At 30.8% G+C, this 26,359-nt stretch overlaps 2 protein-coding genes across 6 annotated transcripts in view; one reads left to right on the forward strand and one right to left on the reverse strand.

Annotated features, from left to right (window-relative positions):
• The first annotated feature begins 4,518 nt into the window (after positions 1-4,518).
• Positions 4,519-26,359, forward strand: part of LOC134683379 (lipoxygenase homology domain-containing protein 1-like) — a 64,631-nt gene continuing 42,790 nt past the window's right edge. For all 5 annotated transcript variants that reach the window (XM_063542655.1, XM_063542654.1, XM_063542657.1 and 2 more), the window contains exons 1-11: positions 4,519-4,704; positions 7,024-7,168; positions 10,751-10,888; positions 11,172-11,329; positions 12,443-12,589; positions 13,105-13,278; positions 15,975-16,140; positions 16,548-16,792; positions 17,276-17,411; positions 17,916-18,051; positions 18,714-18,816. In XM_063542655.1, coding sequence (XP_063398725.1) covers positions 7,030-7,168; positions 10,751-10,888; positions 11,172-11,329; positions 12,443-12,589; positions 13,105-13,278; positions 15,975-16,140; positions 16,548-16,792; positions 17,276-17,411; positions 17,916-18,051; positions 18,714-18,816 — 1,542 coding nt within the window. In that variant the 5' untranslated portion in view covers positions 4,519-4,704; positions 7,024-7,029. The remainder of the gene's footprint in view (positions 4,705-7,023; positions 7,169-10,750; positions 10,889-11,171; positions 11,330-12,442; positions 12,590-13,104; positions 13,279-15,974; positions 16,141-16,547; positions 16,793-17,275; positions 17,412-17,915; positions 18,052-18,713; positions 18,817-26,359) is intronic.
• On the reverse strand, positions 20,791-26,323 carry LOC134683378 (putative leucine-rich repeat-containing protein DDB_G0290503). The gene is made up of 2 exons (XM_063542653.1): positions 23,763-26,323; positions 20,791-21,774 (listed from the first exon to the last, which is right to left on the reverse strand). The coding sequence occupies exons 1-2, from the start codon at positions 25,900-25,902 to the stop codon at positions 21,674-21,676; spliced, it is 2,241 nt and encodes a 746-aa protein (XP_063398723.1). The 5' UTR covers positions 25,903-26,323; the 3' UTR covers positions 20,791-21,673.

Genomic DNA, 26,359 nt, shown 5'->3' on the forward strand with positions numbered 1-26,359 from the left:
ACTTATTTGGATTAAATTCATCAACACTTTTCATGGACAAAAGCTAGGTTTAAAAAAGCCTCACACACACAAAAAACATACTGTCTCTGTTTTATAATTTTTGTCTCTCCTGCAACAAGTTGTTGATGAGAGTGAGACAAAGGAATGCTAACCTGGCTTCATTTGTTAGAAATTCTCTGTGGTCTTGATGGAGGTTGTCAGTTTGATCACTGGATTGGTTAAACCTAAGACATGAAAATTAATATTTGCGTCTTTGACTGGTGTGCTCAGAATAAGGTGTATTGGTAGGGTGACACATCTTTCAGCAGACTTAACTAGCACATTAAAAATCCATCTAGGCTTGGTGATCCAGTTCAAATTAAGGTATATTTCATATCACACCATGCAAGACCCTCATGGGTAGTCCAGCTTATTGAAACATCGTTTTGTTAATATCCTGAATATGCATTTAATTTCTACTTGATATTAAGGATGTACACCTGAGGAGCATCATTTTCATTAATCTTACTGCTGAAAAAAAATATTGTTTTATTTTTAAATTGAAATTCTCTCATGATGAGTACATTTTTGTAATAGGATAACTTAATTTGGTATATGAATTCACTGGCACTTGTCTCAGAAAAAATATTTCAGTTATATAAGGGGGGGGACAAGTGCCTGTGTATGAATTCCTTGCAATTTTCATGGTTCATTGAACAAACTTTATTTGGTGTATGGAATTATTGTTAATTGTACATGGTTCTTCTATTAAGTTCTAACTGTGACTTCATTTTTATTTATCATTGATGATGTTATTTATGTGATGCTTGTAAATAATAAAATTGAGAAAGGAAATGCGGAATGTGTCAAAGCGATAACAACCCTAGAGCAGACAACAGCCGAAGGCCACCAATGGGTCTTCAATGTAGCGAGAAACTCCTGCACCCGGAGGCATCCTTCAGCTGGCCCCTTAAAAATATGTATACTAGTTCAGTGATAATGGACGTCATACTAAACTTCGAATTATACACAAGAAACTAAAATTAAAAATCAACAAGACTAACATATGATATTACTAGGTTAAACATGTTTAAGAGATCTCAACCCTCCCCCTATACCTTTAGCCAATGTAGAAAAGTAAACGCATAACAATACACACATTAAAATTCCGTATATTACAGACTTCTACATGCTTTCAATTATAAGAACAACAGGCTAGACATTTGTTACAATCTGAATTTCAGATAAACACAGTATTAGGCAGCAACCATTTAATTTTCGGGGGGGGGGGGGGGGGGGGGGCTATTGTTATTTTGGAAAAAAAAGTTTGTTTTACAGTTTTTGGAGAAAAAAAAAATTGTTTGTTTCACTCTCAGCTGCCACTATATGTAATGCTAAAATTGAAAGAAAAAATTGTTTTCAACTTGTCGCGTAAAAAATAGAGTGGCGAAAAAAACAGACAGGCGAAAAAAATAATTTGTCCAGAAAAAAACCCATAGCCCCCCCAGAAAATCAAATGGTTGCTGCCTTACTGAGATTTTCAACATCTGAGGCAAAAAATGCTCAATTCATCAATCTGTAAAACTGCTTTTGTGATTCAATTTCACAATTGATAGAGAGATCTTTTTAAATACAGTACAGTTGTTTCTCAATCATATTAAAGGGTGTGTTAAAATTAGTGGAAAATAACAAGGGGACAGTACAAAGAGTTCAAAAGTAGAAAATTTAATTAGTCTCCCCTTGACTAGAGGCATATACTTATCAACACATAAATTCTATGGAGATAAGATATTAGAAGAATATTAACTGTCCTGCATTTCAATTCTGTCTCCACTGGCTGCACAAGGTTGTTCTTGTGTCTATACTAAATCCATTGGATGTGTATTGATTGAAACTTTAGTTTGGGAGAATTTGATTTGTTTTAAAATTAGTTGTATTTAGCCTTTAAAATAGCTTTCAGTAATAGGGGGTAATCTTATATAGGTGTTTTGATCCTATATTTTTTATATAAGTGTTTTGTTTTGCAATAGATTAAGGTGTTTAGTTGTATCATTTGAATTGCTTCACAATTGGTCATGTCTTGGTAATTTTAAGCTGACAATCTACTATTGATTTTGTTCATTGGTTATTATATATATAGTGACCGATTATAACATCTATGACAGTAAGATAGAAGCAATATTACTGTATTATGATAATCATTTCTATGTGACCAACACATTGAGTGAATCATGAGTTCCTTTTGTTTATATTAACACTGTTACCTTACATTGAAAGAAACAATACCTGGAGCAGATCCATGATCTTTTAAATGGGGAAATGGGGAGGTAGGGGTAATTCTCTAAAAGTGTACAAATATCTTCAAGCATAGGGAGGCAAACATTTTTTTGACGATTTATGCTAAGGTAGATCTATTTTCAAATCAAAAAATAGGGGGGGGGGGCTCTCTTATGTTCATCTGTCCTACCTAAATGAGCCACTGAATACTTTAATTTTCACAATTTAGTTGTAATTTTTAACCATTAAGACTTAAACCTTCAGCCAATGAAGCACAACACCTTTTATTCATAAAACTGTTTTCACTAATTTGTAAAAGGTTTCACTGATAGGATACTTAACTTTTAATTTTGACAGAAAGATCAATAAGATGATGGGTACAAAGCAACCAAAGAAGTGTACAGCAATTGATTAATGCTGAATAATCGGGGAACTATCATGGTTAAATGGTAAAAATTATGTTTGAATGGATAGTAGGTCTTACTGGTTCATGAAGCAGTGGAGTTACTGGATTCATTATTTGTATGATATTGTTAAAATAAAATTAGTTCAAAATATGTCAAGATTACACCATGCTAAGGGGACGACCATTTGATATTCTGGGGGGGGGGCCAGGAGGATTTTGAAAATAAATAACTCAGCCTTGATAATCACAAAAATAAATGGTTTGTTCTGTGGTAGTTTGAAAATAAATAACCTGACTTGCAATGTATTGAAAATAAATAACTTAGCAGGTCTATAGCTTCTTGGGCCTTCAGCAGTATCAAAACCCTTCAATTTTTTTTGGCCTCGCTCCGCTCGGCAAAATATGTTTAACAATACTTTTGAAAAAGGCTAGATAAAACCAAACTAAATTAACTTTAATACTATGTATGTATGTTGTATGCAATACATGTATATTGCTTGGGAATATAAATGATTCATTTCGTGAAGAAAATTATAAAATACTTAATCTAATTATACCAATTGTCTTTTATAATATACTTATTACTATGTATTTGTGTTTCACTAGTCCTGTCTCGCTATGTATTATCTTAGTATATTTGTATATATATTGTCCTCTTGTACACAAGTCATGCAAGTATGTGTCTGAGGTTATGAAATAAATCTTGAATCTTAAAATTTCTGCAGGGGATACTGATCTTTTCTGATTAAATGGTACATAATGACTTGACTATACATGTATTAATCATAATTAACAAGTATTTTAAAAAATGTATGTTTTCGACTATCATAAATATAGTTGTGAAAATGAATAATCAGTTCCTTGCTTTAATGAAAATGAAAAATCTTGCTTCAATAGTGCAGAAAATGAATAATCTGTCCTCTCAGTTTACAAAAATAAATAACCGATCAAAAACAAATCCTCCTGGCCCCCCCCAGAATATCAAATGGTCGTCCCCTAAGCACCCTCTAAATAATTAACTTTGCAAGGATCAATTAAGTCATAGTGCTTTATGGTTTTTTTTTATCCAACCAATTAACATACACACAAATATGTGTTTTAAAGTAATATCAAAACTAGAGACATATATAATGGGTGGGGGGCGGGGGGGGGGGGGGGGGCATCACGATTTACAAGTCGTTTTTTTTTGTCAATCACGATTCACAGATAATGAATTTCCATGGTAACGGATCATGAAAATATAAAAAAAAAAATCTGTAGAAAAAAGGATCAAAATAGCGAAAACGCGCCAATCGCAAAGAACGAAATTAATAATACTTGAAAAAAGTTTTGCTCTTATTCTCTATCATTAAAAAGTATCCCATTTTTCTCTAAGTATTGATTTGTTATTTTTCGCTATTTATTATTTTCTACCCTTCTGCACCTTTTGCACATTTTCTGTTCTGTAGGCCTCATATGATTTTGAATAAATAGCGAGAAATAACCAATTGATCGTTGAGAGTTTTTTTTATAAGAAAGATTGAAGGAAACCTTTAAAATGAAAACTAGTAGTATTTTTTTCAATTATTGATGAGGACGAAACAATTTACTCAATAGAAAAAGAGAAGAGAAATATGTAGAATTCTTTAAATTTTCCGCCTAAAGGGAAGTAATTCCGATTAAACTATCCTAGGAATGTACGGAATTTAGTTTTGTTTATACGATAATTATGTTGATAAATGATAATTTGCATTTGGGAAGGTAAAGATATGAAACAATAGTGTAAGGTGATTGCTTGCTGACATCCTCTGAAAAGAGAATTAAATCCAAAAAAACTTCGCGTTTTAACCGGAAGCAGGTGCGCGTTCTCTGCACATGCGTGAAAAATCTTTGGCAACGCTTACAAACAAGTATCAACTCAACAGTATTTTCAGTCTTATTTTATTGAAAAACACGTGAAAAAAGAAACAATTTTAATGTTGTCATAAATGGAGAGGAAGAATACCGAGAGAGCCATAAACTGAGATTAAGAAAATAATAATTTAAACTTGGGCTTCAAAGTAGTAAGTTTAATTTTAAGTGTCAACCCTAAAATTTTGTATAGCTTTCATCTTTTATGAGTGCTGACAGCTGCATATAGTCTGTTAAACTAGAGCTAATAACGTGCAATTACTATAAAAGCTCAAAATAGAAAATCTTAATAATTTAAACATGATGTATTCTAAATAAAAAGATGTTATAATAAGATTATATTGTTGAATATTTCATTGTATTTGCTCAATAAAATTCTGCATATTTTTATATTTATTAAATTTTATTTATAATATTAGGAGAACACATTTTGAATAATATTTCCTACAATAAAATTCAGTGTAGGATAGAAAATAATAAATGTAAAAAAAAATTGACCTGATAATGTAAGATACTGTAAATTCAGAAATTGTTAATTCAGTGTGCATTTATTATTCTGATTTTGTTATTTTAGACTTAAATGCAATTTTAAATTTGACGATTTTGAGAATAATTCTGTTATATTTACTTAAAGTATTTCATAATGTGAGTTTCAATTTAATATTGCGTTTACAACTCTGTCACATTTTTAACAATAATAAAAACCTCACAATAATTTCTGAATTAACAGTATATTAAATCATAAACATTATGTTATGTATCAATAGATTTGGATGTATTCAAACTGTTTTTGCATATATATATGAAATGCTTTTGAAAAAAATAATAATAGTCATTCAATGTAAAAATTCTCATGTTCTATTATATTTCTATTTGATTGTAACAAATTTGAGGATGATAGAAATTGTATGTTAGCTAGTATTGCACAATATAATTCTTATTTTAATCATATGAACAGTCAAAGCAAAATTATCTGGTTATTTAGTGTAGAAAATGTTGAGTTACTTAAAATAATATGTAATTTTATATACAAACATCTTCCTTAGTGAAGATTAGTTAAAGGAGATCTATGTGTGTATATACATTTGATTGGACATAGAAAATTATATTCATCTGAATATCACAAACATACTAGCCGATTAAAAAAATTAAAAAAATTGTTAAGATATATTATTTATTCAAATGTTCTCTTATATCCTTGAGGCATCGTCCCCTGGTATCAACAGCATTCAAGTTACCTATGATGCTTCCTTGTTTGCTTTTGATACAGGTAGGAAAGAGACATTTACACACATTTTACATGCCTATGGCCCATAAGGTATCGCCCCCTGGTGTCAGCTGCCTTTAGGAAACCATAATGCTTTCCTATTTGCTGCTGACACAGGATGAGTCATGGACATGTTTAATTTCTACTTTCTTTTTGGCTAATTATTATATATTTAATTGATCCAACTTTTTGTGTACTATACATATGTGGATATCTATTTTTCTTTTTTTCTTTTTGGGCTACTTGTTTGTTATCTATATCAACCACACTTGCAATAAAATGCATTAGTATTAAAAAAAAACATACTATAGATTCTTTATCTACGTATTCTTTAAGAACTTAAATAGTTCTCGTTTAACTTTTTTTTTTTTTTTTTTTCTCATTGTTTGTATTGTATTATGAAATTTTTTTTATTGATGTTGTAATGTTTATGCCCTTTGGGGCCCATAATTGGAAAATAAAATATCTTATCTTATCTTATCTTATGCATGACAATATAGGATTAAAGCCACACACTGTAACTTTTAAATTTAAATTATATGCAGTTTTGAAAACTGCATATAATTATCGTTTGGTCATACAATTTGCTACATTAATAAATACATTAAGTTAGTATACATTTTCCACATTTAGAAGAAGTTTACTTATTTTTAATTGCTTGCTTCCAGGAAGCAATTCGCCAACATATTTTCCGTATGCATAGTGACCCGAGCGTAACCCTCCTACATGTAGTTAAAATCAGATGATCGCAATAGGCATGGATCTGTTGTTGAAATAAACAAATATCTGATTGTACATGTAAAACACATGCTCAATACCCATGCTTTTTGTTTACTATAAGGGGACAATCGGTAAAACTCAGCTTCAAAACACGGCTTTTAATGAGCAGCCATATTTGTTAAATCATAACAAACAGAGAGAAAAAAAATTAACCATTATATGATAAATTTGCAAAAATAATGATAAAATCATGCACAAAGGACTAAGTTTGTGATATATACATGCATTGGTTCAAGAATTGGATAATCATTATTTTTCACCACTCACTTGTTTCATATGACTTTAACACAATTAGTAGGAATTTTTGTGTAAACACTGAAAAAGATAAATTTAGTAATTTTTAATCATGGCTTTCAAATCCTTAGAACAAAAAAGCTACATATGAATAACAAGAGAGTGTAAAATTAATCTTCTTTTATTACAGATTGAAATGCAACAGCCATTTACGAACTCTGAGGCAGTTAAAAGATGTCTGACTATACCTGATCATCCTATTCCTGGTGTACCTAGCTATGCACCCAAACCCCCATTTGGAACAAGCAAAAATGTCAGGAGCCGACCATATTCAGGTAAGTGCATGACACTTGGAACATACAAGAAATTTTAGTCTAATAAACATGAACACTGGTGGTCATTTTGCTTATGTAAATTAATGTAGCTGCAGTTTAGATCATCCAGTATATTACTGTTGAAGAGCAGCAATAAAAAGTTTCGGTCTATTAGATATAAAACTTAATTGACTCTCCACACCAGAAGTTGTTTAAGGCCTCTATGTAGGTACATGTATAATGTCATTTCTTACCATTTTAGGAATTCGTTTTCATGTGCATGTATAGTGTTAGTTTTTTAGGAATTCGTTTTCATGTGCATGTATAGTGTTAGTTTTTTTGGAATTCGTTTTTATGTGCATGTATAGTGTGCGTTTCACTTTCTTAACAATAAAAAGACAAATTTATCATGGGTTCTTTTGTGCTGTAATAACACACCTATTGCCCATGCATGGTCCCCATAAAGGGATGTAGGATGCTAAACAATATTATTGCTGATAAATTATATGAATAGTCTCTTGTTGATTTGATCAAGCAGTTAAATTATATAAAAGAAGATGTGGTATAATTGCCAATGAGACAACTATCCACAAAAGACCAAAATGACACAACCATTAACAACTATAGTCACCGTACGGCCTTCAACAATGAACAAAGCCCATACTGCCTAGTCAGCTATAAAAGGCCCTGATAAGACAATGTAAAACAATTCAAACGAGAAAACTAACGGCCTTATTTATGTAAAAAAATGTTAAAGTCTATGAATACATATTTTAATATGGTTCCAGTTAGATATTATTTTTATAAACTTAAGACTAAGCAACACAAACCCCACAAAAAACTGGGGTGATCTCAGGTGCTCCAGAAGGGTAAGCAGATCCTGCTTCACATGTGGCACCTATTGTGTTGTGAATAAACATAATGTTTTAAACCTAAACAAAATAAGTTTCTTCAATTGCATAACATTTCAACATACTTTTGCAATATATTGAGTAAGACATTTTGGTTATAATCAATACTTTTAGTGGTACTTTTTTCATCATTTCTTCTTCTAAAAATTACCTTTGTTATACATTTGTTTTTATGGATAGAAAAAAATTACATTAAAATGTCACTATGACATCAACTTAACAATAAACCAAAACAAACAATAGTCTTTTCTTATCCGTATTAAGAATGCACTCTTACAATTGTGTCACTGTAACCTGTAAGACAAACATAGTTTGATTATAAAATAGATAGTATTGTTATAATCCTGGCAAATGTGATAAAACATCCATGAAGATGCTTAACGAGGAAATAAATCTCCTTAATAATTTATCCTCTTGTTTCTAATGTAAATACAGAAAATCAATGTAATTTGTTGATGCTTTGTGCTATAAAGCTACATTGGTTATTGATTTGTATATAATATATAGATTGAAAAAAGGTCTGAAAAATCACTAAGTAACACGACAGGACGGACAGGACTTTCAGTTTTACCTGTAATTTTACCTGTTGTAATGACATTGCAGTAAAACATTAATTGACTGTAGGATGTGACATTTAATTGATCATGTAAATTCCATGTTGCGGAATCTAATGAGGAATGGCTTTTGCAGTGTTAACACTTTTGTATTGTAATTTCAACAGCATATTTCTAGTAATGTTAAAAATGCCATGTTTAAATTGAGTTGTTTGTTGATTTTTGTTATCATATCCTTGAACATTTTTGCCTTTGATCTTTCTGATACACATATCTTTTGACTAGCAGATATACTGTCATGATATTAAATATTTGCAAAATAATTAGACATTACCACAGTGGCGTGACATGAAATAACAGAGTTGTTCTACTAAGGGACATGACGCTAAGAATCTCAATTATCTCTGCTGATCATGGTGGACAATCTGTAAAAATTGTGATATGTACACTATGGATTTTCTTTTTTCACTCAGAGTATCTAATATATAGGAATGTCCTGAGGTGGGTTGACTCAAATGTATTTGAAAGTCACAAATGATGAGACACTAAAAAAACCAGCCTGATAATATCACAAGTATTGTTAATGTGTATAGTATAATTAAGTCCTAGCATGGTGTAGCAATCAAAATTTCTGTCCCAATCAAACTGACCCTTTTCAAACAGTGGTATTTCAAAATTTATGCCTCCATAACCTTTGAATTGTAATAACCAGTTATTAGTTTAGGTGCTTTATGTGCATGACATATTTGCAACATGAAATTAATTTAGCAAACTACAATCAATAAGTCTACATGCACATTTTTTTTCTAGACTTTGTCATGAACACAGTAAACCAAAAAAAAATTAATAAAAAAGGTATGAAATAAAAGAGAAGATCTGAATTGAAACTTTGGAGGTTCACAGAAAAAACCTCTTACAGAGAAACATTTTATGTAACTTAAGTTTTTAAGTGGTATCATGTTGTCGTCCATGTCGTCCAAAGAAACATTTCGTTTCCAGACAATAACTTTTGTTTTAGTGAATGGATGTCTATAGATTTTTACCAGAAGGTTCAATCAAATAAATGCATACACTGCTTTTTGCATTCTTATTGAAAATTCTTTCTGCATTATTGTAAGATCTCTGATTGAACTAAAGCAGATACCTGTTTGATTTTAATAACCAATACTGGCTGTATAGAGAATTTAAATGACTTCGTTATTGTCCGTGACATGTTTGATGTTTGTTACTGAATTTCAATGAAGAGACGGACAATGAAAGTAAATTATTATACCAGGTAGGTTTAAAGAGATCGACTTATTTATACTTAAAGGTCACTTATCACTAATATTGAAAAATGTAATGCTTATAAAAATAAACTACTCCTACAATCTAAAAATAGATATTATGCTTTTAAATGGCAAAAAAACCCACAATTCCTTGACATGTTTATTTGTTTTGATCTGTTCATGGAAACTGCTATTGAATTCCTTAGACTAGCAACAGAAAATAAAATGCAATCTAGAATTATCTATGGTCCAATAAAAATGTATGTTTTGTTTTATGAAACACATTTTTTAGATATCAATGAACTGAATTGAAAATTTAAATTATTGATTATATGATAAAAAAGAAGTTTTTATTGGTGACAAATGTTCTGCATTAAAAGTTGGGATAATTGTAAAGACAGAGAATACTTGTATCACAGTTGGCCTATTAATTTCATCTGAAATCTAAACAGAGAAAGTCTAATTCTCTTGAAAAGAATATGGCACAAATAGTAATGTAAGTTGTGCATACTTATCTAATATCAGATATGCAATATAGGATTTCGAAAGGCCCTCAAAACTTGAGATTCACAAGGGGTTGCTTTTAAATACCCCACTGAATATAGGTAATGCCCCTATAATTCTAATACTCTTGTTTTGTCTAATATATTTAATATACACGAAACGTATATATGTTTCCAGTATTATCAGTACAATCAGCAAGGGGGTCTCTTTTTTTTTTTATTAAAACTTCATCTTTAAGTTTGTGAAACTGTTAATAAATTGAAAAAAACATTCAAACAGGGAAACCTGAACAGTCTTATCAATATAAAAATCAAGTAACAAGAAATACTTATGAACTATTATATGTATATGCATTTATGTTTTCAGCCCCCTCAAGAAGAGTTACAGCAGGAAATTATGGAGAGCCATGGAGGTCACCAACATACAAACAACCTCACATCCCAATACCTCAGCACTACATGACAAGGCTAGCAGAAAATGCTGCACCTAATGCACCATATGCAGGTTGGTATCTTACATGAGACTGTAATATTTGGTGGCAGTGGTTAATTTATACATGATCTCAGCTAAAACAAATAAATTTGGTGGCATTTCTGAACAGCACCATTATCCCTTTAAACTTCATATGATTATGTCATTCAGTGTGATATGTTTTCAGTAATATGATCTACTTCCTGTATTTCGAAGACATATTTTGGAGTGGTATAACTAGTGAACATTAGCTTTTTTATACTGTTTTTTTTGACAAGTTTCTTGAACAATATATGTATACATTTTATACTTGCAGAAAGAAGAAATTACTCGTACATGAATTCTACCTTATTTAACAACACCCCATCAGACAGTCGCTGTACTATCCCTCTTCCATCTTATGATCCCATGAATGATCCACATCTGCTGGATTACTTTGAAAGAAGATTTGTTAGCGTTCAGAGAACAGCATCGGTAAGAAAAATGTCTATTTATTGTCCTATAGAATAGGAAATAGATATAGGAAGATGTGGTATGAGTGCCAATGAGACAAATCTCTATCCAAGTCACAATTTGTAAAAGTAAACCATTATAGGTCAAAGTACAGTCTTCAACATAGAACCTTGGCTCACACCGAACAGTAAGTTATAAAGGACTACAAAATGATTATTGTAAAACAATTCAAACAGGAAAATTATAGATCTAATCTTTATAAGAAACAAGAAACACTTATGAACCACACACACAAACTTTAACCGCTGAACCGGTTCCTGATTTTGGACAGGCACAAACAAATGCAGCAGGTTTAAACATTTTGGAAGGTGCCAACATTTACTCAACATGAAACAGTAGTACTTTGGATTCATTTTTTTTTTCTCGTGTGTACCAATTTTCGTGGATGAAGGAAAACTTGCATTTTTGTGGACATTTAATTTCATTGTTTTGCCAAAGTCTTCATACAACCCATTATAAAAATTAGCCATTCGTTGAACATTTAATTTTGTGATTAATTTGTACCCATGAAATCAACGAAAATTGGTATCCAATGAATAATGATGAATCTTCAGTATAACATTACAACATATAAATCCTGTTTTATTGTTCAAACAACAATTTTATATCAACCTTAAAAGCTTTCTTCATATTTAGAAAACTGTAACTTTCAAATTAGAAGTTAGAGTATCAATTTGTAATAGATAAAAAATAAACATAGATTTGGATTTTTCTACAAAGTGTAATGTGCTATAAATCTGGTTTTATATGCTCCGTTACTGAAAATATTATGGGAGACTGTTGTCCCTCCATTCTTGGTCAGTATGTCAGATAATAACTCAAAAACACTACAAACAATTTGAAACTGTGGTGAATAGTTTATATCTATTGACGCTCCCTTTTGATTTTTATAATATTTGATTTTATATTTCTGTGTTATGGAATTTTATTCATGAAAAAGGTGATTTTCATTTTTAGAACAATATCTAACAGTGCTTTGAGCAATTTTCATGAAACTTTGGTGACTAGCTTATATTTATTTAATGTTTATGTGTTGTATCTGTTTAATTATAATTAACTTGTTTAAATGTATAGAGAAATATGTGGAACAGACCATCAAGTGCCTCACCTAGTTTACGAACGAGGAGAATTAAAGGACAGGATGACGGAGGGGATAAATCTGTTCTGTATAAAGTTGCTGTGACAACAGGAGATAAAAAGGGATGTGGGACTGACTCAAAGGTAGATTTATATCCTGTGTATGGAAATTGATAAAAATTAGTGACTGTCAAATCTAAACTTTAAGGTGGCAACTCTTTAAATACAATACTGTTATTCCTAGTCTTATGCTATACGTTTTAAATGTTAAAAATAAAACATTTCAAATATGTATACATTGACTGCAATTTCACAACGTTTCCAATGACTGACTGTCAACTGTGGAATTGATGGATGACATCATCCAATCAAAATTGATGTTACATGCATAGTTGTTTAGATATAGTAATCACATTATCCATACTTTTATTAGGATTTTTCATGCAGTACAATATTAAACTGTTATTCAGTGTTGGAAGAACAGAGATAAATCACAAGTTAGGAGTTGGGAAAACTTTAAAATTTTGACCAACTGATTGGTGTCAGTTCAATTTTTTTCTTCTTTTCCAGTTTCACAAATGTATAAGGGGAAAATATATGTTTCCATGATTTCAAAGCAAAGGATTCTGTCATGTATTTTGTTTTAATTTTTCTTACAGGTGTTTATAACATTGAAAGGAACTAAAGGAAAAGTAAAGAAACACAGATTAACCAAGAAAGCTGGTTCTGTCAAATCTAATAAAGATGTAGCTTACAGATTTGCTAAAGGAAGTACTCATATCTTTAAAGTTAGAGGACCAGAAATTGGAGATTTAAAGTCCATTAATATTGAGGTTAGTATATATTTACACTTGCTTTTCATTTACTAAACAGGTAGTAAATGTATAGGTTCTATACATATGCAATTGTAAAATGTTGACAATAGGTTTCCTATTGAAAGTTTTCTACAATTTTGTAAGGAAGAAGATTTAAATTTCATTTAGAATCAACCAAATCATGGATGTTAGGTGAAATATGAGTTATCTCCCATGTATTCATTTTTAATAAGCTTACTATGGGTGTTTCTTTGGTTAAATATATATGAGTTGTCTCCCATTTATTGATTTAAAATGAGCCATAATCAGAGATGTTTATTTTGGTAAAATATAAGTTGTTTCCCATATATTGATATATAAATGATCCAAATCATGAGATGTTAATTTGGTAAAATATGAGTTGTCTCCTATATTTTAATTTTAAATGAGCAAAATCATGGATGTTCATTTGAGGAAAATATGATTTATCTCTTATATATTAAATTAAAATGAACCAAATTATGGATATTTTATTTGGTAAGATATAAGTTGTCTCCTATATATTAATTCTGTTGTATTGATTTAGTAATAATAATTTTGAGTAATGTATTCAGCAATATCTGAAAAAAAGAATTGTAGACATTGGAAATTCTTTGATTTTTATACGACCGCAAATTTTGAAAAAATTTTCGTCGTATATTGCTATCACGTTGGCGTCGTCGTCGTCGTCGTCGTCGTCGGCGTCGTCGTCGTCGTCGTCGTCGTCGTCCGAATACTTTTAGTTTTCGCACTCTAACTTTAGTAAAAGTGAATAGAAATCTATGAAATTTTAACACAAGGTTTATGACCATAAAAGGAAGGCTGGTATTGATTTTGGAAGTTTTGGTCCCAATATTTTAGGAATTAGGGGCCAAAAAGGGCCCAAATAAGCATTTTCTTGGTTTTCGCACTATAACTTTAGTTTAAGTTAATAGAAATCTATGAAATTTTGACACAAGGTTTATGACCACAAAAGAAAGGTTGGGATTGATTTTGGGAGTTTTGGTTTCAACAGTTTAGGAATTAGGGGCCAAAAAAGGGCCCAAATAAGCATTATTCTTGGTTTTCGCACAATAACTTTAGTTAAAGTAAATAGAAATCAATGAAATTTAAACACAAGGTTTATGACCACAAAAGGAAGGTTGGTATTGATTTTGGGAGTTTCGGTCCCAACAGTTTAGGAATTAGGGGCCAAAAAGGGACCCAAATAAGCATTTTTCTTGGTTTTCGCACCATAGCGGTAGTATAAGTAAATAGAAATCTATGAAATCTAAACACAAGGGTTATGACTATAAAAGGAAGGTTGGTATTGATTTTGGGAGTTTTGGTCCTAACAGTTAAGGAAAAAGGGGCCCAAAGGGTCCCAAATTAAACTTTGTTTGATTTCATCAAAATTGAATAATTGGGGTTCTTTAATATGCCGAATCTAACTGTGTATGTAGATTCTTAATTTTTGGTCCCGTTTTCAAATTGGTCTACATTAAGGTCCAAAGGGTCCAAAATTAAACTTAGTTTGATTTTAACAAAAATTGAAACCTTGGGGTTGTTTGATATGCTGAATCTAAAAATGTACTTAGATTTTTTATTATTGGCCCAGTTTTCAAGTTGGCCCAAATTGAGGTCTAAAATTAAACATTGTTTGATTTCATCAAAAATTGAATAATTGGGGTTCTTTGATATGCCAAATCTAAATGTGTATGTAGATTCTTAATTTTTGGTCCAGTTTTAAAATTGGTCTAAATTAAAGTGCAAAGGGTCCAAAATTAAACTAAGTTTGATTTTAACAAAAATCAAATTCTTGGGCCTCTTTGATATGCTGAATCTAAACATGTACTTAGATTTTTGATTATGGGCCCAGTTTTCAAGTTGGTCCAAATCAGGATCTAAAATTATTATATTAAGTATTGTGCAATAGCAAGTCTTTTCAATTGCACAGTATTGTGCAATGGCAAGAAATATCTAATTTCACAATATTGTGAAATAGTATTTTTTTTTTAATTAAGAGTTATCTTTCTTTGTCCAGAATAGTAAGCAAGAAATATCTTATTGCAAGAATTTTTTTAATTGGAGTTATCTTTCTTTGTCCAGAATCAACTTAAATCTTTGTTATGTACAATATACAATGTATATTCACTTTTTACTACCAACTGATAAATTTAAATAATCTTTACCATTCAGTGTTAACAAGCAGTTTTTTTTACATCTTAATATTTTATGATGTATTTAAATGAGTAGTAATTGTTGCAAACTCCATTAGAATATTTTAATTGAAATTAGTTTTGGAATAATGGAAAGGGGGATGTGATTAAAAAATTGGGTTCAATTTTTCTCATTTGAAATTTCATAAATAAAAAGAAAATTTCTTCAAACATTTTTTTGAGAGGATTAATATTCAACAGCATAGTGAATTGCTCTAAGAGAAAACAAAAAATTTAAGTTCATTTGAATACATTCATTCTGTGTCAGAAACCTATGCTGTGTCAACTATTTAATCACAATCCAAATTTAGAGCGGAATCCAGCTTGAATGTTGTGTCCATACTTGCCCCAACTGTTCAGGGTTCAACCTCTGCGGTCGTATAAAGCTACGCCCTGCGGAGCATCTGGTTCTGAATTAATTTGTATTATCTGCAGACAAGTACTATTTGTATTTTCTTTCTGAATATAAGAATTACAACAAATTTGATTATTTTTCAGACGAATGCCAAAACGAAAGAGGAAGCTTGGTTTCTACAAGAATTAGAAATAGAACATGTGAAGAAAAAGAAGAGATGGGTGTTTATTGTAAATAAATGGTTTTCATTATTCCACTCGGACCAGCAACTTTCCAGGGAACTCTATCCTATGATTTCTTCTAATACTAGTATGTATCTTAGGTGCAATTTATATAAATAGTGGCAAATAGCACATGTAATTGGGGGTTGGAACGGGTGTCATCAACATTTCTTGAAAAAAATAAACACTGAATCTAAAATTCCCCAAAAAATATAAGTACCCTGAAAAAATTCCATAATTTCTTGAGTCATGAAAAGTGTAAATCATGAATTCCTTTAAAAATAAAGACCTAATCTGGGCATCAAGAAAAAGGTCATTTTGGTTTTTATATGGTTGTGTATTTGAAGTCCTAAATTAAAACCACTATCAGAAATAAGAAAGAAAACAACATATCTGTATCTTATAATGGAGCAAAGGGAAACACTGACTGACTAAATGTATTACCAAACTTCATTCTGACAATATTTTTATACTATTTTTTTAATATTTTCACAGCCTATGAAATACTCGTTGTGACTGGGGACAAAGCAGGAGCAGGAACAAATGCCAATTGTTTTATAACTATTTATGGAAAATCAGGAATCACACAGAAAATCTCATTGAAAAAAGGAGGAAAAAGTGAATTCAAACAAAACAGTAGTACAATTTTCAAAGTTAAATCAAATTGTGTCGGACCTATGAGGAAGATACGTCTTGAACATGATAATATTGGCATTATGCCAGGATGGTATGTGGAAAGGGTGAGTACTTCTAACTTGTAACTTGTTTATCTTAGTGGAGAATGCTCAAAGACAAACTTCATTGTGTTTTTCATCCTGGGAGTCAGTTTGTCCTGCATCAGGTTATAATTCAAGATAGTTTTTTATGAAGTTGAAGCCCAATCAGCATGAAACTTAGTACTATGAATTAATATCTATTTTTAATACCAAATTAGAGTTTTGACCCCAATTTCACAGTCCACTGAACATACAAAATAAAAGTGCTGATGGGGCATCCATTTAATATGGACACATTCTTGGTTTTTTCTGATTTATCATTATTGTTAATGTCAAAAAAGAAAATAATTATGTTTTGTTTCTTATATTTCAATAATTCATTTTAATATTTTCTTATTTGGTTTTGAAATTGTTTTGTCAAATTATGTAAACACAGAAACACAGACTTTATTTGGTGAAATTAAGAAGATGTACTTTTTGATTGAAATATTACCATATATGTTGTAGGTTGTTGTAACAGATGTAAAGAATCCTCACTGGAGATATTTTTTCCCATGTGGTCTCTGGTTGTCAAGAACAGAAGGGGACGGCAAAATCAGTCGAGATTTAGTCGGTAGTAAAGACGAATTTGCACTTCGCAAGGGTAAGTAGTGATTAAGATCATTTTCTACTTGTAAAACTGTTGATATTATTTACCTAAGTAGTTATTTCCTTGGATTGAGGATAAATTATGATTTTGTTGATATTAGATTTCGTGGTTTTGCTGAGGTCTGTATACAATCCTATGGAAAATTTGAACTTAAATTTGTAGTTTACCTATACCATTGAAATTTAAAGAAAATTAGTATCCAACGAATAATAATGAATCCACACTAGGTGATTTTTTTTCTATTTTTTAATTTTTAAACTGTTAATGCTCTTCTTTTGAACTTTTTTGATTCAAGCGTCACTGATGAGTCTTTTGTAGACAAAACAGGCATCTGGCGTAAACACAAAATTTAATCCTGGTTTCTATGATGAGTTTATTTATAACCACTGGGTTGATGCTACTGCTGGTGGAGCTTCAAATACCAGAGGGTATCACAAGCCAACTTCTATTATCATATGCCTAGTATAACTATATTTACCACTGTTCTTTTTTTAACAGATTATAAATACAATGTTACACTATTTACTGGTGACAAGCCAGGAGCCGGCACAGATGCTAATGTCTGTGTTACATTGTTTGGAGAAATGGGAGACTCTGGAGAAAATTTTCTGAAGAAAGCCTTCAAAAGAAATAGGTTTGTTTATGTTATATAGAGTTATTTCCCTTATCATAGTGAAAGACTGTTCTATTTATAGATTTTTCTCGACATTCTTAGTTTTAAAGTGTATAAATATACAAGCGGTACATCTTCCAGGCAGAATTATATATAGGTAATATAAACAAAGTTAAATATTATTCTTTATTTAAAATTCCCAGACTTGCATCCCATAAATCTTGCTATCATAAAATGTTTGCAGATGTTCCTAGTATAATCAAAAGTCAATATTATATCTTAAAATTAAAACAACTGTTTTATTTATCAATAGAAAGTCGTTTAAGCTGTCCTGATATAGCTATGAAAGTTTCCAAATAAAAGTTTAAAATAACATTCTGCATTGATCTTTGTGCCAGATTTGTTATATTGAATCACTCCAATGTGCATCTGCACTTCAAAATATAAACATTCAGAGATAAAAACAATTGTTAATTATTGTTAAAGTGCTTGAATTTGTTTGGTACTTGATTTTGTAGATCTTGTAGATAATTTAAAAAAATCCTGCAGTTTTAAATTGATTTGTGTTGTGCATGTTATTTAATTACCCATTTAACAGGCATATTTCGACATATTAAGAAAAAAAACCTTTCATGCCATAAAGTGTGCTGCGTTTCAATATAATTTGTTTTCTTCTTTTCCAGTAAAAATGAATTTGTGTTGAAGACTCCATGTTTAGGAAGAATAGAAAGACTCCGTATAGGACATGATAATACTGGATTTAAGGCAGGATGGTATTTAGAAAAGGTTTGTACTTAATCATATACATAATCCAAACTATCTTTCTGTCTGACTCATCGGCTGTTCTAAGGACGGTGACAAAATATATTCTTTCTCATGCTCATCAGAAGTCACATGTTGGTAGCTGGACTTAATTTGCTAATATCCACTGCATTTGAACTAGTTGTCTCATTGGAAATCATACCACATCTCCCTAATTTTGTATTTGTAGATTATTTTATTGTGTACCAAGTCAGGCTATCCTTACAATAAATGGTTTGTTGTTTTTCTATTTTGTCAGTGGAGTTGGTTGTTGTGGTGTCTTGTCAGTTGTTCTTTTTTGGTGGTCTCGTGCAGATGCCAAGTTGTGTGAGTAGTCCTTAACTACTGTATCACTACCCAAGGTTGAGAGTTCAAATCCTGCACTGGGCAGGTGCACTGGACTCTGATCATAATTGACTAGGATTGTCAGTTTTTCTACTAAAAGTATTTGATTCTCTCTGGGAACTCTGGCTCCCTCTACCAATTTAAACTGATTGCCATGAAAACACACAAAAGTGTTAAAAGTGGTGACCTATAGTTGTTTATTTCTGTGTCATTTGGTGCCCTTTAAAGAGTTGTCTCATTGGTAATCATACCACATCTTCTGTCTTTTTATATATATTAAACACCTATCAACTAATCAAGCATTGTAAACTTTTATTATGCATCATCAGTTTGGATTCAATTTTTCTGTTCAACCCAAATTTATGTGCAATATGTAAGCTCTGATAAGTAGTATAAACAAATTCTTTTCATAATTCAAGGATTGTCCATTATTCTAAGAAATTGTTGATCTGTTTGGATATAATTAACTAGTGAATTCTATTTAGATTGTATAAACATAAGAAAATGTGGTATAACTGCAAATGAAACACCTCTCCCTATTTTGTCTATTTTATTTATTATGTCTGTTTTGTTCAGGCATCCTTGTAATTATAACGGAATTTGATGAGACTGTCGTAAAAGTGAGAGGTTTACTGCTATAAAACCAGGTTCAATCCACCATTTTCTACATTTGAATATGCCTGTACCAAGTCAGGAATATGACAGTTGTTGTCCATTTGTTTGATGTGTTTTATCATTTGATTTTACCATGTGATTAGGGACTTTCTGATTGAATTTTCCTCGGAGTTCTGTATTTTTGTGATTTCACTTTCTCTGCCAGAGACCAAATGATGTAGAAGGTTAACAACTAAAGGTCACAGTATGGACTTACAGTGTTTGTTTTTTCTGTCAGATTTCTATTTCTTTACATATCATATGACAACCCTTCATATTTTTCAACTAATATCAGCATGGTCAGAATTGTAGTACTCTGAGGAATACATTCATTGTTTGTTCAGACCTTGCGACAATATAGAATATTGGAATTGGTATAACAATATTTGGACCCTCTAAATGGTTATTTATTATAGTGATCAGGAACAATTAAAGGGACATAACTCTCAAATGACAGAAAAAGCTGACTCCAGTTGATAAATACACAGCATCTCCTTTCTGTCATGGAGGTGATAGATCCAAAGGAGGAATTTACCAATGAGTACCAATTTTTGTGGATCAAGGAAATATTGTACTTTGTAGATACTTGATTTGACTAAAGTCATATAAACCGACAGATAATTTTAACTTTGTGAAATATTTAAATTTGTGGTAAATCTCAAACCAGGAACTCCATGAAATTGATTCATTTACAGTATTCTGCATAATGATTTCAATTGCAACACATCACATTTTCCAAAAAAATGATTTTGGTTGTAAATGGTCATATTATGGTCATGATGAGTTTTGAAAAAAATCTTGATAGTTTTGCACTTTTGAAATTTTATGGTTCAGTGACAATCAGTTCAGAATGATGATCCTAAAGATTAATTGTTTTGCACCATTTATATATATTTAGAGTATGGGCTGTAACAGACAGTAGATTTCATGCCAAGAACAGGAAGTGAAACAAAAAATCAATTAAAAAAAGATTTGTTTTATAATTATATACATCAATTCTAAATATAACATAACAATTTATATCTTTTATAAAACAAAACAGGTTTGCATATAAGTAGTGTTGTCAGACTATCAATCTTATTTACAAATAATCCTTCCTTTATCCATCATCATGTGATAGTTCATCATTCATCTTTCCTTTATCCATCAACATTGAAACAGATGTAAAATCTCTGTAAAGTGCATAGAACTAATTTCAATTTCAAGAAATTACAATGCACTGAATGCAGCCATTTATCGCCAGTTAAATACTTTCTTATCTTAAGATTATTCATATAAATAATTGAATTGTGCAATTCTGTAGACCCCCAACATTGCATGATAGTTTTAACAGATTTATTCTGTTATATTCTAGTTCTCACACTAAACGTACCTTCAATTATTATGTTTCAATGATTCAGATACAATAATATTTGGTCATTTCCTGTCCTTTCATAAATACTTAATCTTAAAAATGTGAAACTGAAATATGAGCTTGTTCGACTCTAGACATTTCTGGCCACATATTGCAGCAAAAAGTTAATAATGAAATAAAAATAGATATGTGACCCAAGAAATTGTTATTTCTCTTAAAAAATATATCCAATCCATTGATTCAATAACTAATATGTACAACATTTTACTCATTTACTATTATTTCATTCAAAGTCAAATAATGAAAAGTACAGCCAGTGTTTTATAATTTGCCATAAACTTTAGCACTCAGAATGTTATTATAATGTTGAACACAAATCTGTTAAGTCACATAGTTTTGTTGCATCAGACTTTGTACACATTCCACTCAATTTTAGCACTCGCCAAAAGTTTAAATCCTCAGATATTTTTTTCCCAAATCCTGGTGATACTATGGTAAGGACATACCACATTCATACCAGCTCGGTGTTGGTGTCATGAAGGACAGGAATCCTAAGTGAGGCTTCTCATCCCATTGTTTTCTCATGAATGCTGAAAAAAAGAGTGGTTAAAGTTATTTTGTTTGTTTTTCTTTACACTAAACTGTTGGTTTTTTTGGAAAGAAATTGTTATATACTAGTACCATCCATATTTTTAAAGTAATATTATCCAATTTCATACAATAAACTATCAGCAGTACATTTTTAAAGATTTTTTCTTTATCAGCATATGACTTTTATTCTAGTTTTTGATAAAGATAAATTCATATTTGCTTATTAGATTTATATTTATATCTAAGCGTAAATTATGAATAAGAACTGCTGCGCTACATTAAGCAGTTAAGAATGCATCTGTCCACATTTTATGAAAATTCACTTTTTGCGTAAACTGAGACGAACTGCAAATGAGAAGTATAGAACCTAACTGAAATGTCAGTTTAAGAGACAAATTCTATGTGTAAGCATTGTTTTTCCGTCACCAGAGAGAATGTGAAGTATAAAAGTATAAAAATTTGATGGTCTATCTTGTAAGGTCTGTATAAAAATCTTAATTCCTGTATTGTATATAATAAAGTTAGAATCTCTTTTGTATGTTTACTATGTATATTAGTACCTCACACCCAAAATAGTGGAAAAATTCATGAAGAAAATAAATTGTTAAGAAAAGGAAACATGGGGAAAATAATAGAATAAGTAAAGGAAAATATGCTACCTTTCTAATCTGTTTTTTTTTAGGGGTTAACAATCTTACCTGATTTAAATTCTATATAAAAAAAGTAAATAATTGACATTAATATGTAGAAAGGACTAAGGGAGCAACCATTTAACTTCATTAGGGAAGGGGTATTGTTTTTTTTTCTAAAAAAATATTCTCATCCCAAATTTGATGAAAAAAATATTCTGAATCCCGATTTTCCCCATACCAAATTTTTCTGACTCTGACCCAAAAGAACCCTTAAAGATTAATGGTTGCTCCCTGAATATTGAAAACATGTTTTACTATGGACATGAAATATCAAACACTTCATAAGTTAAGTGAATCTTCCAATATTTAAAAAAAAACAAAACATCCAAGGTTAAATATTTTAATTATGACACCATGTGCAAGGTTGTTTGTTGTAATTTGCCACAGAAATTCTTGATAATATCCAGATAATTGATTCCATTTATCTGCCATGTAGAACCCATTGGGATCTGATAGGTACTTAAGTAATATCATATTATACAATTTGATAGGAACACTGATTACATGCATTAAGGTCAATCCAAGGTCAACCATAGAGAGCAATGGAAGATGTTTAACATGTTCCCTAATTACTATTATATCTATGTTTATCTATGTTTTACATATTGTAAATTAATAATAAGACCACGTCTGTTTTCTGTCAAGGTCTTTATTTCTTAGGTGCAAAAATTATTAATCTCTGTGTTGTGGTTTTATGAGTATTAAAAATTTGTATGCAAGGGATTAGTAATAGATTTTTTTCAATTCTCTTTCTTTTATTTCATTCTTACTAATTTATATATTTACTGAAATCTGCCATGATACTGAATGCCCCAGTATACTGATTGCACTTGTAGATAATAGCAATTTCTTAGTTATAGCATTAAAGTATTAAAGGGGTAAAAATGGAAAATGGTAGTTATTAGAGCTTGATATAGATTTTTTAAAAAGGGGGTCAATTGTTCTTTAAAATTAAAAAGAAAAAAAGAAAAAAAAATTCTATGGAAAAATTCATAATAACAAAATGACTAAGATAATGAGTTTAGAAATACATTCAAAGCAGAGTAGATATATTATAATACATGTAATAAGAAACGAAATGAAGATAAAACAGAAAATGATAAAATATAAATATATGTTTAACAAGTTTAAGAAAATACTATCAAAAATTAAGTTGAACTCAGTACTATAAATAAGCTAATGTAAATGTATGACTTATTTCTATTGCTAAAATATGAATAAAAAGAGTTGGTGGTAAATATCATTGAGACAGCAAACCAACATCACAAAAATCCTGTCAAAAATGGTTTATTTACCTTTCATTCCCATTGCTGACGGGAATTCTGTATCCACTGTCACACCATACTCAGATTCTCCTCCAATGAATTGGCAGTGATCCTGTCCATGGCCGTATTGGTCACCGATGTCCAGAAATTCTTCGTCCAGGGAATTTCCCAATAATATTTTGTATCTTGTGGATGTGCACAGTTGGACTCCAACGTAAGCTCCAAGTCCATTCTTAGATATTGGATTTCGTTTCACATACTGTTTTTTGTGGCAAGAATTTTTCAACGAATGGTGAGTGAAATTAAACTCAATCCAACGATTGTGTCTGAGTTTTTGCTCCAAGTGAACAAGTTTCATTACCTCTCGCATAAGATCATAGTTATTTTTCATCAAAGTTTGATTGCGTTCGATTTCCAGAATTCTCTGTGCATGATCATGTAGTGATGTAAGCTGCCAATCTATGCTCTGTGTTTTGGAGTTAAGTTCAGCAAGTTTTATATCTAGTTTATTGTCACCAATCGTTGAATTTTTCTGCAAAGTGGTCACTCTGCTTTGAAAGAACATGAATTCAGTCTCAAGTCCTTCTAGTCTCGACTCCAAACTTTTCGTGTTCATTTTCTGCGTCATTTCTTCCTTCAGACGATTCTCTATTTCTGTAATTTCCGATTTGACGTTTTCAAAGTTGACATCAGTTTGATTATGATTATGTATTAGAGTTTTCTTGAAATGATTAAGTAATGTCGAGGACAAGTTATTCTGTCTTTCAAGATGTGACAGTTTGTTTTCATATGAAGCAAGGTTTGACTGAATACCCATAAGGGATAACTGTAAGCTGGATTTGATATTTTCCACTTTGGTCTGAATTTTAGTATCGAGGTATACATCATTTGTATAACTGTCAATTCGTCTGTCCATTGATTGCATTTCAATCTTTGCATTAGATAGGGACGTGTTTATCTTTCGAAGGTCGTCAGATAAGTTCAACTTTTTAACATAATCTTCAACCTTCTCATTTTGTAAAGTAAAATTTTGTGATATTTCATCAATTCTGTCCTCCAACTCATTTGACTTGACCTCTTTGGTCAAATATATTTCATTGCATTTATTGGTAATAGATTTCAGTTTGATTTCCATTTCAGTACTCAATTTGTCAATTTTCTCATCAAGGTCTTTTGCCAAATTAGTTTTTGCAACATTTTGTAAAATTTCTATAGTTTTCTGTAAATTTTCTACAAGAATTTCTGATTTCTCAGAAAAGTTATCATTTGTTTTTTCAACAAATTCAATTTCTTTGGTTAGATTTTCCAACTGTTGGATATCTTTTTTATTGGATAAAATGGTAACATTGCCCTCATCAAGACTATGCAGGGTTCGAGCCATACCCTTAAGTAAAGGTTCTTCATCTTTCATAACACTTTGGTCAGCCACCATATTAAGGTGATTTTCAGGTTGAACTACATCTTCAACAATATGATTTCCAACTTCGTCTGAGGAACCTATTTCCTCAGTTTGATCTAAAATTTTAATTGACATCATGTTTTTCATACTTTTAAGTATTTCCTCCTTTACATACTGCATCTCAGCCAAAAGCATAGGTTTGACTGACGAAATAAGTGTTTCCTTGGAAATTTTTTCCTCTTTTTCTTTTTCTTTTCTAATTTCTTCAGTTAGATCTCTCCTTAAATCTTCCTTCATTTGTTGCAGTTCAGCCATAATTAAAGGTCGTATTGGGTCAAGTAGGGTGTCTGGTTCAGTAATGTGTTTTGCAGAACTTCCTTCTCTGTCCTTGGCCACTGCTTCCTCTAAAGCTTTTATTCTCTGGTCCATATGTTTATAATAGGTTGACTCTTTAGCTATAACTAACTCCAGCTGTTCAACTTTGTCTCCATAACGATTGGAATTTAACACAATTTCCGGCAGTCGAATCTCTAATGCACCAAGTTTAGTCCGAAAATGATTGAATTGAGATTCCATGGAATGCATTTTTCGTACAACTTGTTCATTCATATTACAACTACTTTTTATGCTGTCCTTAGGAATCGTTAAACTTAAAACACACGACTCCTGGACATTTGTCTCCAATTGAGGGGCTCCATTCACAAATATAATCCATGCCATCAGGAAGAAAAATTTATAAATTCCTTTGCAGGAAACACTTTCTAATTCCATTTTGTTCTGAGTATTACAACTTTAGAAGTTAAAAACTGTAACTGCTAAAGTAATGAATCCTTCAGGAATAAGAGCTGGTCATACTAGTAATCTCTATTTATATCTCCAGAAAATTTTCGTTAATTTCTTTCCACAGTCACAAGATTGCTCAATTATAAACATTACATAATTCATCTAGAAACTTTCAATTAGATTAGACTACATATCTCCTTATTATAAAGTTCAGAGAATTGTTTCATATCATTGTCATCTCAACAGGAGTGTAGATTTCAACTTAATGTTCATTTCACTTCCGACTATCAGCTCTCTTTAAAATGTTCTACTGAATTCCTGTCATCACTAATACTGATATGATTTGGTTTTCATCAAGTTAAGATCTTGTTTACACATGTTTATATTAGAGGAAAGTCTTTGTCTACAGTGTATAATCTATTGCCAGAAGCTATTAAGACATGTG

The sequence above is a fragment of the Mytilus trossulus genome, chromosome 9, assembly GCF_036588685.1.
Source record: "Mytilus trossulus isolate FHL-02 chromosome 9, PNRI_Mtr1.1.1.hap1, whole genome shotgun sequence".
NCBI classification, from domain to species: Eukaryota; Metazoa; Mollusca; class Bivalvia; order Mytilida; family Mytilidae; genus Mytilus; species Mytilus trossulus.